The sequence below is a fragment of the Siphateles boraxobius genome, unplaced genomic scaffold, assembly GCF_051911475.1.
Source record: "Siphateles boraxobius isolate OS27281-9 unplaced genomic scaffold, OSU_SipBor_1 130, whole genome shotgun sequence".
Classification (NCBI taxonomy): domain Eukaryota; kingdom Metazoa; phylum Chordata; class Actinopteri; order Cypriniformes; family Leuciscidae; genus Siphateles; species Siphateles boraxobius.
In genome coordinates, this window is record NW_027508734.1 from 20,986,151 (window position 1) to 20,999,992 (window position 13,842).

General features: G+C 37.3%; 1 protein-coding gene across 3 annotated transcripts in view; it reads right to left on the reverse strand.

Moving 5' to 3' along the window:
* The window catches only part of myo1ea (myosin IEa), a 55,753-nt gene that overhangs the window by 1,843 nt on the left and 40,068 nt on the right, over window positions 1-13,842 (reverse strand). The window contains exons 14-28 of one of the 3 annotated variants that reach the window (XM_077228589.1): window positions 13,642-13,809; window positions 12,994-13,079; window positions 11,053-11,134; window positions 10,752-10,858; window positions 9,515-9,613; window positions 8,852-8,996; window positions 5,995-6,109; window positions 4,533-4,702; window positions 4,276-4,421; window positions 3,338-3,484; window positions 2,272-2,429; window positions 2,069-2,158; window positions 1,771-1,981; window positions 1,557-1,586; window positions 20-189 (exon numbers count right to left, since the gene is read on the reverse strand). In XM_077228589.1, the coding sequence (XP_077084704.1) occupies window positions 20-189; window positions 1,557-1,586; window positions 1,771-1,981; window positions 2,069-2,158; window positions 2,272-2,429; window positions 3,338-3,484; window positions 4,276-4,421; window positions 4,533-4,702; window positions 5,995-6,109; window positions 8,852-8,996; window positions 9,515-9,613; window positions 10,752-10,858; window positions 11,053-11,134; window positions 12,994-13,079; window positions 13,642-13,809 (1,924 nt within the window). Of the gene's footprint in view, window positions 1-19; window positions 190-1,556; window positions 1,590-1,770; window positions 1,982-2,068; window positions 2,159-2,271; window positions 2,430-3,337; window positions 3,485-4,275; window positions 4,422-4,532; window positions 4,703-5,994; window positions 6,110-8,851; window positions 8,997-9,514; window positions 9,614-10,751; window positions 10,859-11,052; window positions 11,135-12,993; window positions 13,080-13,641; window positions 13,810-13,842 lie in introns of all 3 variants that reach the window. The other 2 variants (XM_077228588.1, XM_077228590.1) reach the window with 2 other exon arrangements.

Below are 13,842 nucleotides of genomic sequence, written 5' to 3' on the forward strand. Positions count from 1 at the left end.
GCATTTTGCACGCTCCCACCTTCCTTAATGATGTCAATGATGTCATCTGCATTGAAACTGAGCTCATCTGTGTCCTGGGCGTCGTATGCATAAAGGGCTTTACATTGAGGCACTTGGGGCTTCGGCTTGGGGGCCGGTTTGGGCCGACCACCTCCTGGAGAGGGCCTGTTGGTGGACTGTCTGTGGGCCCTAGGAAAAAAGCACAGAGGACATTAATTGATGGTATGACAGTTGACGTTTCTTACATTGCAGCAACCATGGGAACATGCTTCTACAAGTGAAGGTAAGTGTGAAGTCAACTAGGATCTTGAAGTACCAGATAGCTGCTGTGAGAGGGTTAGCTGTCTGATTTTGTGGTGTTAGTTCATGTGTTCCCAACTAGGTGGCGACAGATTCACATTTATCCATTGTGGCACTGTCAGTCTGAACTAGTCTACATTTCCCAAATAGACTTCATTCAGTTGATCCTCCACCTCAGAATATATATTTTTTTCAGTTGTTGCAACGAAGGGACATTTGTTAGCCCTTCAGTCTTCATGATGTGTCTGAGTCGGCCATCATCATGACTACAACCGAGAAAATGTTAGAAAATGCCCAATCCAGAGTCCTTAACCTTGCTGAAGTTAAAGAAGAAAGAAAATCCTCTTTTATATGACTAGCTATTCACAATCTGATTTCCATTCGGTAACGCACTATTGTTCAAAAGTTTGGGGTATGTCAGATTTAAAGGACAATTCACACCACACAGACAAATGCCAACAAACATGTTTGTTGGGTTTTGTTGGATCAGTGTGTTTCACTGTCGCCGTTTGTCGGAGTTTGTTTTTTCACCCGACTGAACGCGTTCAATCAGCGTTTGTTGGTGTCTGTAGGGGCAGTGTGAACATGACAGTTATTTTTCATCAAATTCTAAATCCAATGGCCAACTTGTTTGTTGGCGTTTGTTAGTGTGGTGTGGATGGCCTTAATACTTTTAAATAACAAATGAATCATTTTATTCAGAAAGGATGCATTAAATTGATCATGTATTAAATTGATCAAAAGTTACAGTAAAGACTCTTACAATGTTACAAAGAAATTATATTTCAAATATGCTGTTCTTTTCTCAGGATTTCCACAAAAAAATTAACTTATTTCAGCATTAATAATAATAAGAAATATTTTTTGAGCACCAAACCAGCATATTAGAATGAATTGTGAAGGCTCATGTGACACTGAAGCTTCAGCTTTCCCATTGCAAAAATTAAATAGTTTTTAAAACATATTATAACAGAAAAGTGTAGTAATATTTACCAATATTACTATTTGTACTGAATTTTGGATCAAATAAAGGTAGCCTTGTTTTACCGATTCCAAACTTTTGAACAGTATCGTAAATCAAATTTTAATCTATAAAATGTGATAGTTTAATGTAAGGAACCAGAAATCCAAAACAAGAATGAGAAAGAATGCAAGGGTGGATTTGAAGTTGGGCATCTCCGGCGTTGATCTATCACTAGTCAAATGAACCACAACCACTGCCACCTAACAGAAACTATACACATGCTCAGACTCACATTCCTCCATTGCCAGATGGTTGATGATTTCTGCTACGGTAAAAAGATACATGCATGTTACATTCAAACATAGCTCACTATTTTGTTTGCATGGATAATGTCTGGTAGATGAGCTTCAGCTATGCATCTAGCAATTAGATAAATGCTAACCATCTTCTGTAATGAGATAGAGATAGTTGTAATCTTTTGAAATGTGTGTGCTGTGTCCTCTCACCCTGCAGCCCCTTGGTCTGGCACTCTGAGGAAATCCATGTTGTGTTGCTGGGGTGCCTGTCTGCTGCCTCTGTCCTTGAGCTGACTGACATTAGTAGGCAGGAACGGACGGGCCGTGTTTTCTGATGTCGGCCTTTGATTGCTGTGATGTTGCGAGTTCCTCTGATTGGCAGTGTGATTTGCATTCTTCAGCCCTCCATTTTGATGAGCAACTGCCGGGAAACACACACGCTTACTGACTAAAACAAATGGAAGATTAGGATAGTTGATAATAGTACTAGTTGAATGGGAAAACGTACCTGGAGGGCCAGGTGCGACTCGTGTTGGGGTGTGGTGGTGTGTCCTGGACGTGTTGGGGCGGCTTTGAGTGACGCCCTGCTTAGTAGGACCTGAATGAGGGTTGAATTTGTGTGTATGAGATCTTGTATGGATAACAAATAACATTATATTAAATAATATTAAATTATATTGTGAATAAAACACAATACGAGTCATCACTTACGTGAGTTTTTGGACAAACCCGGTCCAATGCTGACCTGCAGCATTTTGTTTGAGGGCCGCAGCACAGCTACGTCCCCTTGACCTTGGATGAACTGCACCTGTCTGGATCCTCCAGCATTCCAGGGTCCCCATCCATCTTTCTTTAGTTTCATTTCTAGCCTGCAGGTCCAAATCACAGTCAATCATTAACATACAGTGGCGGCAAAACATAACTGGATAAAAAGCTTGAATGTCATTGTATGCATTAGATCATAAAAAGCAAATGCCATTTATTAAAAAAAATAAAAAATGTATTTGAATATATAACAATATAATTAAACATAAAGACAACTGAAACATAACAACAAATAATTTCACAAAAAGAAATTTGTTAGGTATGTACATTAACATTCAAAAGTTTGAGGACAGTAAGATATTTTGCAAGAAATTATTACTTTTATTCAGCAAGGATGCATTAAATTGCATTAAAGTGACAAAAAAAGTGTCAAAAAGACAAAAGTGATTCTATAATGTTGCAAAAGATTTCTGTTTCAAATAAATGCTGCTCTTTTGAACTTTCTATTCATCAAAGAATCACAAAAAAGTATAAAATATTTCACAAAAACATTGATAATAATAATAATAATAAGAAGAATTTTTTCTTGAGCACTAATCATATTAGAATGATTTCTGGAGAAAAAAAAATTACTTTCCTATCACAGGAATAAATTACATTTTAAAATAAAAAATATATACATTTTAAATTGTAATAATATTTCACATTATTAATGTTTTTACAGTATTTTTGATCAAATAATAATAGTCTCTTGGTGAGTGTAAGAGGCTTCTTTCAGAGACAAAAACAAATCTTACTGACCCCAAATTTTTTAACAAATGTTGATCAAATAAATTAAATGAAATCATAAAATGATTTATAAAAACAACAGACATACTGTTCAAAATTAAAACAATATATGGACATTTAAATCCAGATACTAAAAAATTAATCTTATGTATTAATCTGTTGCATTTGTATTCATTAAAAAGTCATGCCTTTGCTATGCCATGTGAAAGATATTTCAACCTACGTGGTGCTAAATTTGAGAGGTAGTTTCTTTTGCGTTCTCTCTTCGTATCTGCGTGCCAGTAAACTGATGAACTCAGTCTTGAATACACACTCCAGCAGGCTGTCATACTCGTCCTCATGCAGGATCATGAAGTCATCCTGCATTGTGCTGTAGGAGAGACAAATGTCTTTTCAAGACCTGAAATATCCACATTTGTTCGATCGATCAACATGAGCACAGCCTTTCAGTTCAGCTAACACGTGTTGAGGCACTTTTAGGGGTTTCCAAAGACACAAAGGTTGTCGGGTCACAAAAAAACGCAAGTGATACGGGGGCTGTTGGGAGTTTTCGTGTCTGGGACACATGCAGAGATGCCCTGCTTCACCCAATAAACTTAAGTCTTTTCTAATGAGTTTTTTACAAGGTATACTCTCCCGTCCCAGCAACACCTGGTTCAAATTATTGACAACCCCCCGCTCACAAAAGCAAAGTATGCAAGGTTGTGGGGTGCTGGTACCGCTTTCTTGGCCCTTATTTGTAAGATATTTAGGTTTCTTTGAGAGAGTTCTGAATGCTTGATCATTTCCAGGGACCACTAAAAAAACCATAAATGTTTTTTAAAAGACTGAAGCTTTGTATATCCAGACCCTCTCGATTCAACATGTGTTAAGTAACACAGGGCAGACGAAGGCTCTAACATCTAAACTGGACCTTTGATGTCTCTACGCCAAAAATTCAGCAGATGGTTATCTAAGGCATTATGGGACTGCATACAGGGCTCGAAAATACAGGCTCTGTTTTACACATTGGAGTGAAGCTGCAGCTCTTTTGGCTCCTTGTGGCTGAACAGAATACAATTTTTTTCGTGTGCGTTTCAGATCACCTCGAGTGCTAAGGTTGGTTTTAGCTTGCCATCACATGAATTAAACTGACTGAGCTTGTGTGGTGACGTACAGTACCTGAAAGAAACAGCCATAATCTTCTCTACATCAACTTTGCGCTTCAGGACCTCTTTCACAAGCCCTTTTTCTGGCCCCTGCTTCACCTTTTCTCTTCCAATCAGGTAGACAGATCTAGGTGTGAGGATCAGGTCTCTCTTGATGCTCTGAACAGATAAAAACACCCATACATACATACATATAAATGCTACATGTCATGTGCTAAAAACAGTCACTAATACTCGGGCACATCTGTTTGCTAATTTTGGTGTGCTCACCTTAAACCGCCTGTCAAATTTATTGACTTTGTCTGCAAACTCAATCTTCTCCCTCTTGCCCACAAACTGCCTGAGCTCAGGCCGATCATCCATACCCAGGTAATCACCCACAAAGTTCCTGTTCAAGCTGTGCCTTCTTCTCTCCTTCCTGTTCAGCAGCAGATCAGAGGCTGGAAGAAGATAGAATCAATCTTCAGTGTTATTCTCAAAGAACTTTAGTTCTTGTGCCATGTCCAGAAGATGAGATGAGATTAAATAAGAGAGATGTGATGTGTAAAGAAAAGAGGACTAATTAAAGTAAATTTTATATGTGAACGGAATTTTTGAGTATCATTTACAATCAAGCTGTAATTATGGTAAATTATACAAAAACTTGTATTGTATAATTGTTTGTATTTAGGATTTATAAAAATGCTAGCTATAAAATCAGGAGGAAAAAGGAGTAAGCCATTTTATTGCAGAAATATTTAAAATTGGATATGTGGTTGAAATTATATTTGTTACAAAAAAAGATGGTTCAGGGGGAAAAAATTACAGAATTCTGCTTGGTTTCATGTACGCTACCGTTCAAAACTTTGGGTTTGCAAAGATTTATTTCATGTTTTTGAAAAGTTTTTTATGCTCGTCGAGGCAGCATTTATTTGATTGAAATACAGTAAAAACAGTAATATTGTGAAATATTTGTACAATTTAGAATGACTGTAACATACAGTAATATATTTTAAAATATAATTTATTCCTGTGATGGCAAAGCTGAATTTTCAGCATCATTACTCCAGTCTTCAGTGTCACATGATCCTTCAGAAATCATTCTAATACGCTGATTTGTTAATCAAGTAACATTTCTTATTATTATCAATGTTGAAAAAAGTTGTTATATTTTGTGCAAACCTTGATGCATTTTATTCAGGATTCTTTTATGAATATACAAATAAAAAAAACAGCATTTATTTGAAATAGAAATATTTTGTAACGTTATAAAAGTCTTTACTGCCACTTCAATTTAATGCATCCTAGTTTCTGAACAAAAGTATTCATTTCTTTCAAAAACTAACAACAAACTTTTGAACGATAGCTTATGTCCATAATTGGACACTGTTAATAGCTCAACTAAATACCAGTGAGAGTGGAAAACGTGTTTTAGTAGAAATTTTATACTAAAATGGGCCAAAAAAGCCTATAGCTGAAGAAACACTCAAACATGAACACTCAGAGGTTTTTTTGTTTTCTTTGTGTGTGACTGTATTATTACTTTTCAACATAATAACAACAATTCAGCTGAAAGCAGCAGTTGAGGTCAGACTCCAAAGATATGCAGGGGAAAACCCAAACTGTGACACATTCTGCCATGTAAAACAACATTGATTTCCCTTTTCTTATAATGTCTTTGTACGCAGGTGCTTGTACATGACATCTAGCACTTTAACCTTATTCCAGCTATTTGTCTGAAGGTTAAACTCACCCTCCTCCCTCATTTGAACGTATTTCTTGCGTGCACAAAATTTCCTCCAGGCCGTCTGAATAGTTCTGGCATAACCGTCGAATTTGCGATCTCTTGTCTCCTCCAGCAGGAACAGCTGTAAATTGAATATAATGCAGGTTGTTTACATTAATCAAATCAAAAATACTCACAAACTCACAAGATATCCATTTGAATCAGTCTAAAAAACATTATGCACTAAATCCACGCTGTTACCGACTTAACATCTAATAGTGCAAATAACATTAGTAAATAGAGCTGCATAAACCTGTCCATTACACTAAAGGTCACTTGTCATTGGAACTTATTAAACAGTCCTGGAAAGACAAGGCCCATTATGACACATAGTGGGTTCAGTCCTTGAGGACTTTGTCCTCTCTGTCATGCAGCAACTTCTCTTTTTCTATTTCAGATTTTCTATTTCCCTTTTTCAGCAAGCAGCTGTCCCCAAGTGTTTTGCGCTCATCCCATAATGCTCTGAGCACTCTGTAGCTCCACTGTGCTTCCTGTATCTCAGAACACACTGTCACAGCTCTGCTGCACTGTAGACTAAACAGCAGATCCTATCATTATCACAGAGGCCTGGCACTACCTCACACACACACACACACACACACACATACCACACAAACCACACACACACCACACACACACACCACACACACCACACACTACACACACACCACACACACACACCACACACACCACACACTACACACACACACACCACACACACGACGAGATATTAGAAGCAAATACACAATCCTTCTTTGTCTTCCATGTCACACACTAACAAACAAACAGACACAAACCTCCCATTGATAATTATTTTCATGTTATTGGCATTATTTGGACAAAACAAAATAAGAATCTGCCATTTATCAGCTAAATGAAAAACATAAATAAAAATACAACACTTAATAAATGCAGAAATATATTGTGCATCCGTACTTAGAATTAAGTACTTACAATAGCCGGTCCTGCAGAATTTTGGGTATTACTTTCATTAAGCCAAGATTACATCAAGCAGTAAGCCAAGATTAAATAAAAAGCAAATATTTTCACCTTTGATATTAATGTTAAAAAAAGGTTTTTTTTTTTTTTTTTTTTTAGAAATCATTCTAATTCTCGGATTAGAATCATGGGACACTCTACAGACTGTAGACTGAAGAACGAAAAAGTTGAAAAAATAAAATAAAATTCAGCTTTGCCATCATAGTTATGAATTACATTTTAAAATATAATATGGTAAAATATGACCTGGACATTTCTTAACAGTATTTGTGAAATTAATCAGGCTGTTTGGATGTCTAATGCAAACCCTGTAAGACTTCATCAGCTCTCAGTAGGATCAAAGAGTGACTACTACTAGAACTACACACTCACAAACTCTCTCTCACTAAAGAAATTCCTGTAGTCATGAACTAATAACTCAGTATCAGCACCTTATCTCAGAAAGAGTTTTGTTTTGAGTATACACGCCTCCAGAAAAGGCCACGTTTTAACACATACATGCCAAAGTCACACATCTCTGGATAATCTGGTGCATTCATGCCGAGCCACACAGCCTTATACTGTGTCTCTATGTATACGCGTGTACATCTAAATGTCAACAGTGAGATCACAGCACATCCACAAGCAGTGCTTTCATAAGCAAGCTGAAAAAAAAAGTAGTGGAAAAAGCAAAGCTGTCTTGGACATAACAGAAGCAGCTTTACCACAGCACTGTGTGTATCAGATCCAGAGTAATGTTGACCTAACTGTGCTGACGTGGGTCCAGCCCAGTGTCCCTCCTCCTTCCCTACTGACTGCCCACTATTCATCAATCCACTCTGAGCTGAGCTGATGTCTGCCAGACAAAGGCTGACTCTTACACTTCGCCTCTCTTCTGCCATTACAGCACAACTCAAATGTTAAATCTTGACCAAAGATCAAAAGCATGTTCAACATGCTGCTGATAGGGATGCTGGTGTGAAGCATTGCTGGTGTATCTAGTTTGATGTATTTTTCTGAAGTGTGCATATCGTAGAGCAATCCAAAAGTATAAGGATACTGAAGCAACATTTAAAAATGCATCAGCATCATTGCGTAATAATGACACATCAAAAAAGTAGCATTAAAGTGTTCCGACCCCAAACCTTTGAACAGTAGTGTATTTTAAAGACAGATGGTACAAGCACACTGTTAAAGCAAAAAAGAGGTTTGGGTTTTGGCTGTCAAACTTAAGGTATGGCCAAATTAGACTTTGTGTTCCGTTCACTTTCATTCATTTGTATGTGAATGTGGGAGAGCCAGAGTGTAAACAAGTGTGCAGAAGGTTCCTCTACCACCAATTCTGTCACGTGAAGTCTTAAGCCCCTTTCACACAGAGATTCCGGAAAATACACGGATAATGTGTCCCGGGATCATTTGATTTTGGTTCATTCACACTGCCAGTGATTCTCCGGAATCCGTGAGTGCGTTCACACACATCCCGTAAAGATCCTGTAAAGACAAGTGACGTCAGGATGTGACGTGTAACGTACGCGTCGAAAACATGTTGTGGTACAACAGCGAAAGTTTGCATTTTTTTGCAATCCCAGGACGTGTTTGCGTTCACACAGAAGGCACTCTAGCAATTTTACGGCAATTTCCCGGGATCAACGGCTTTGTTTTAGTGAAAAAGACGTTTGACTGACAGAGGACCAAAATGGGAAATACTGACTTTTCAGTGGAGTAGACATGCCTTTTGCCATTTTAAACGTATTACAATTTGTTAGGATACATTTTTATTGATTAAAAACAGATTCCCTGCTGGGGCATGATATCATATCCCTTGTTGCTGAAAAATGTCACTTACCGATTCAGGGGCTTTGATGAAGATTTTGGTATGTCCGAGCTGATACTGGTCTTGGTCCATGTTTACGGAGCGCAGGAGATGCAGCACACCCTGTTTCTCATCCCCCCGCCATGTTGGCCACGACTCCTTCGTCAGAATAGCATACCTGAGACACAGAAACAGAGGAAGGTTTCATCATTTGGAGAATGAAATCATATTTTATTAAACTACATATTTTTCATTCATATAAAAGTACAAAATGCTCAGTTGTCTTCTGAAGTGGAGCCCTGTGTAAATATAGTACTGTAGGCAGTCTGTGTGTGCAAGATAAACACTTGCAGGGTGGAGTAAAAAAATATGAACACATCAAACGATGATTCAGGGTTTTAATTTATGTAAAAAGTTAATAACCAAATGAAGCATTTGAAGTAATTGATCATAATGGCATTAGACCCTTAAACCAACACATGATAAGAGGAAACTGTCCCAACTACTGGCCATAAAAGAAGAGGAAAAAAAATTCATCAACATAAACATCTTCCTTCTCTTTGTGAAATTCTTGTGAAAATATGGTGTCTTGTCATTGGACCTCAAAATTGTGACGCCAGATATGTTCTCATTCCATGATGTTCTATGAAGAGATCCCTGTCAGGCTTTAAAGATGACTTTGAAATCTGTCTTTACCGGTTCAAGAACTTGCGGAAGACTCGTCTGTAAGCATAGCCGGCACGCCTTACTCTAATATTCTCTTTCAGACCCAGATATTCCACCTGGTGCTTCACTCTAGAGATGGAGAGGAAGGAAGGAAGGTTAATATTTACAGCAACAGTCAAAAAAACCCTTTACAGAAATTCATCTCAGTTTTTTACAATTTCATAGACAAAAAGGCATTTCTGGTGGTTTCCCCATCAGCCTTTCCTGAATAAATGACTGAATAATTGCAAATCTCATTGATACACATCCTGAGAATGAAGTGTGAGTGCTAATTATACTGCCCATTGTGTCCAACATGAACAATGTTCACAAACTCTCATAACAGGAAGACCATTAGAGCCTGAACAATCCAACACGCCGGATCAGAACATTTTGCTCCACATTTCATTCCAAAAAAAAAAAAAAGCCAAGAAAAGTGAACAAAAAAGATGAAAGAACTGTCGGGACACAGAACAACCATGCTGAGAAATAAAATATGAATTCATGTTGCTACTTAGTTTCCCATTTTACACTACAGTTTAAAGTTTGAGGTCAGTAAGATTTTTAAAACCTTTATTCAGCAATGATGCATTAAATTGATCAAAAGCGACATTTACAATGTTACAAAAGATTTCGTTTTAAATATCAAATAAATATCAAAACTGATAATAAGAAATGTTTGTTGAGCAGCAAATCAGGATATTACAATGATTTGTGAAGGATGATGTGACACTGAAGACTGAAGTAATGGCTGCTGAAAATTCAGTCTTGCCATCACAGGAATAAATTACACAAAATATATTAAAATAGAAAACAGTGATTTTATCTGCCTTGATGCAGAGACTTTATAAAAACAGACCGACCTCAAATCTCTGAATGGTAGTGTAGACTTCAACTAAAAAAAACTTAACTGGATTTGAAAAATTTAATTTGCTGATATGCTTTCCTTGAGAAAGATTCTCTGTGATTTTTCTGCAGAACTGCTGTGACTTTTGAAAACACATGCAAACTCAGATGCCTCATTAAAGAGGATGTTTTCCTCTCAAAGTATTGTTTTTTTTACTTCAATATGAATAATGGCCACTTTAAGAGAATATAATAATTTAATAAGAAATCTCAACTTTATCCATTATATTATCAGTTACCTATATAATTGTAATTACAGCACTGACAAAGATTTAAGAGACTTTTGAAAGAATGTGAATTAATCTTGACCATAATCTCTTACCTGCTCTCCTCCCAGTCTTTGGGCTTCTTGGTCTCATTGGGTTTGATACACCGAATGTAGTGAGGTGTACACTTCATCAGGGTGCTCACCAGATCATTGGCTTGTTTCTGCCATTAGAAAGAAACAGAAAGGATGTAAAAAAGCTAAAGCAGCTTACAAGAAAACACCATTAAACCTGCAATCCACAGGCAATCCACAGACAGACACAGACTTTTCTACACAGACAGTCAGGCAACCAGAATGAGTAATAAAAAAAATGGTTTAGAACCTGCAAAGAGCCTGTGGAATAGACTCAACTCACCTTGATTTTACTCCCTGCAGTAGTGGGTCTGCCCTTTTTCTCAGCATTGAGGTTTTCTGAGTACAGGGCACGGATGAAAGGTCTAACGAAAAGAATCAAACCAGATAGGAATGATTTGAAAGGTGAATACAGAATAAAGAAATACAGACTGTAACAGACAGGAATGTTTTTAATCGTGTCTCTCCGCTGCAGACCAGGGTCACTTGAATTCCTGCAGGCCACAGTGCACATTGTTTTGGACTTTATCATCACTGGGACAGGGTAAGAGTTTGAATACTTGTGGTTTTTAATCTCTGGTGTTCACTATCATTTAGTCTCACTGCCTCCTGAATAAGATTTTTACTAAGCTTATAGATTGGTTGGTTGGTGTTTTAATGACATGCCAGATTCGTTGGCTATTTTCATGGCAAATAACTAGTTCTACTATAAAAAAAGCTATTTAAAAAAAAAACTATAAGATGTTTTTAAAGTTAGCTTTAGATAAAAACTTACCTCTGTGTTACCTCTTTTTTAAAAATATTGTAATATAATTTCCTACGAGAACTTAAACCAGAACAATTTAATAATATATTAAATCAATTAGATCATATTAAAAGTGATTTTATTTATGATTTTTCAGCCATTTTGCCTAAAATAATCTAAAAATGCCTTTAATTACTCATTGTTGCAGTTGGTTTTAATGCTCCCAGCCATGCTTGCATGACTCATCTGGCCTTTTATGTGCTTGGCCCCTTTAATTGCTGCTTGCAGCTATATTTATAATATTTATTTATGCACTAGACGGACATGTTTGACAATTGCAAATGTTTGTGTCTTTAGCAACATCTTGCGCATGACACAGCTTTGGAAAATTTGGCGCTCAAGTTAAAGGAAGATATCTTGCGTTTTAAACACAAAAACACATTCTGTGTGAGTGGGCCCTAAATTATCCTTTTTACCTGTGGGTGAATTTTTCTTAATGCAAACAATCACTCTCTAGTATTCTTGTGTGTATTATGTGAAAGTTATAGGCTATAAAATTAAAAGGCTATAAAAACATATAATGTCTTATTTAAGTCTTGTTGGTATAGTATTGTAGCATGTATTTTAACATCTATTCCAGTGCAATGTCCTGCCCTACAGACTTCCATTGAATGCACATTATAATAAACAAACATTTGCTAAGAGATTAAGAAAGAGATTTTATAATGAGAAATTATTATCAGCCAACCAGGCATGCCACAAATGTAGTCGATAGAGCTCAAATGAACTGTAGTGAACCTAGTCAGGGATAATGGTAACGTTTTCAACAACACTTTTAAAGCACTTTTCTCTTCTAAAATCCGAGCACATTATTTCTAATACCAGAAAGTTATATGATGGTAACAGCTTTTCTTGCTTTGCTCTAACCTCTCAATGGGGTGGAGCTGCAGGGCCATGTCTGCGCAGATGGACAGGAAGCCCTGTTTCGTCACTGAATTGACAACTAAGATTTCTCTTTCTTCTGTTTTGTGGATAAGACCTGCTTGCTGGTGCAAAGGAAGTTCCTCTGCAGACTCAGCATGTGTGTGTGGTGTGTATATATGCATGACAGCACGTGTCTGAATGCCGTCTAAAAGCAGACCCCCAGAAAGCTTCACAAAGGGCTGCTGGAGGAGACGGTTTGCACAGATGGCTTCTGGGGCCCAAAGAGGCCCAGGAGCACATAAGACTGATGGGCACGCTCTACAGTCCTACTCCCTTGAGAGATAGAAGGGCCTTTTGGAATCAGAAACAATGCTAATCTCCCACACACTTCTTTTATAGGCCCTCAGCCTTCAGCTGGCCTGATTATATCCATGATTTACATATATTAAGATGTTCAAGTGCTCATAGTGACTGAGGTCTCTCTGAGAGTCTGTTACAAGCAGCTGTTGATTGATTAGAGACTGGCTGTTTTTATAATGGCGGATTGACACTTACATTTCACTGCTCTGCATTAACTCAATCAGGTCAGTGAACAGTACATCCCTGTTTCTTTCACAGAAACCCTCTGCATCATAAGACACCTGTTGGGGTGGACAAATAACAGAGCATTAAAGCAGTTGTGTTTTCTGAACAGGGTTAGAAAATCAAACAATTTTTTGAGCCACGTTGAGGCTATAAATGTTCAGATCAAAGTCAGTTCAACCTATCATCAATGACTTAGTCTTTAGATATACAACTGGGTAACTTTAATATATATATATACATACATATATACACATACATACAATATATATATATATATATATATATATATATATATATAGAATATAAAAATTTTTATCATGGGATTTCCATTGACTGTTGAATGTACTTATTATAAATCTAATGGTGCAGGATGTGGGCGGGCCTCCCCTCAGAGCACGCCTCATTGAACACAGGGTATGTGGAAGGTACAACACATACTGAACTACCTCAAGCCAACAAAGAGTATACAAGAAACTAAGAGAGAGATGGAAGGAAAGAAACAGCAAGAGACAATTAAATTTAAAAACACAAGCAAGAGTAGAAATAGAAAGTAAAACATTTAACAACACTACAGAAGAGGGATAAAGAGATGTTTGAGACAGAGAGAGGTATAGATACCTTGCCAGCATAATGGTGGATGATAAAGCCCTGGTTCCAGCTGTTAAAGTGCTCGTGGTTGTTGATCTGCATTCTGAGCTTCTGCAGCATCGTCTGATCTGCGCCTTCACCCTTCGCATGCATAGTAGCACACACATCGTCCAGTATACTCATGATTCCTGGAGGATTCTGGGAAAGGTCACAAACAAATGATAGAGACAT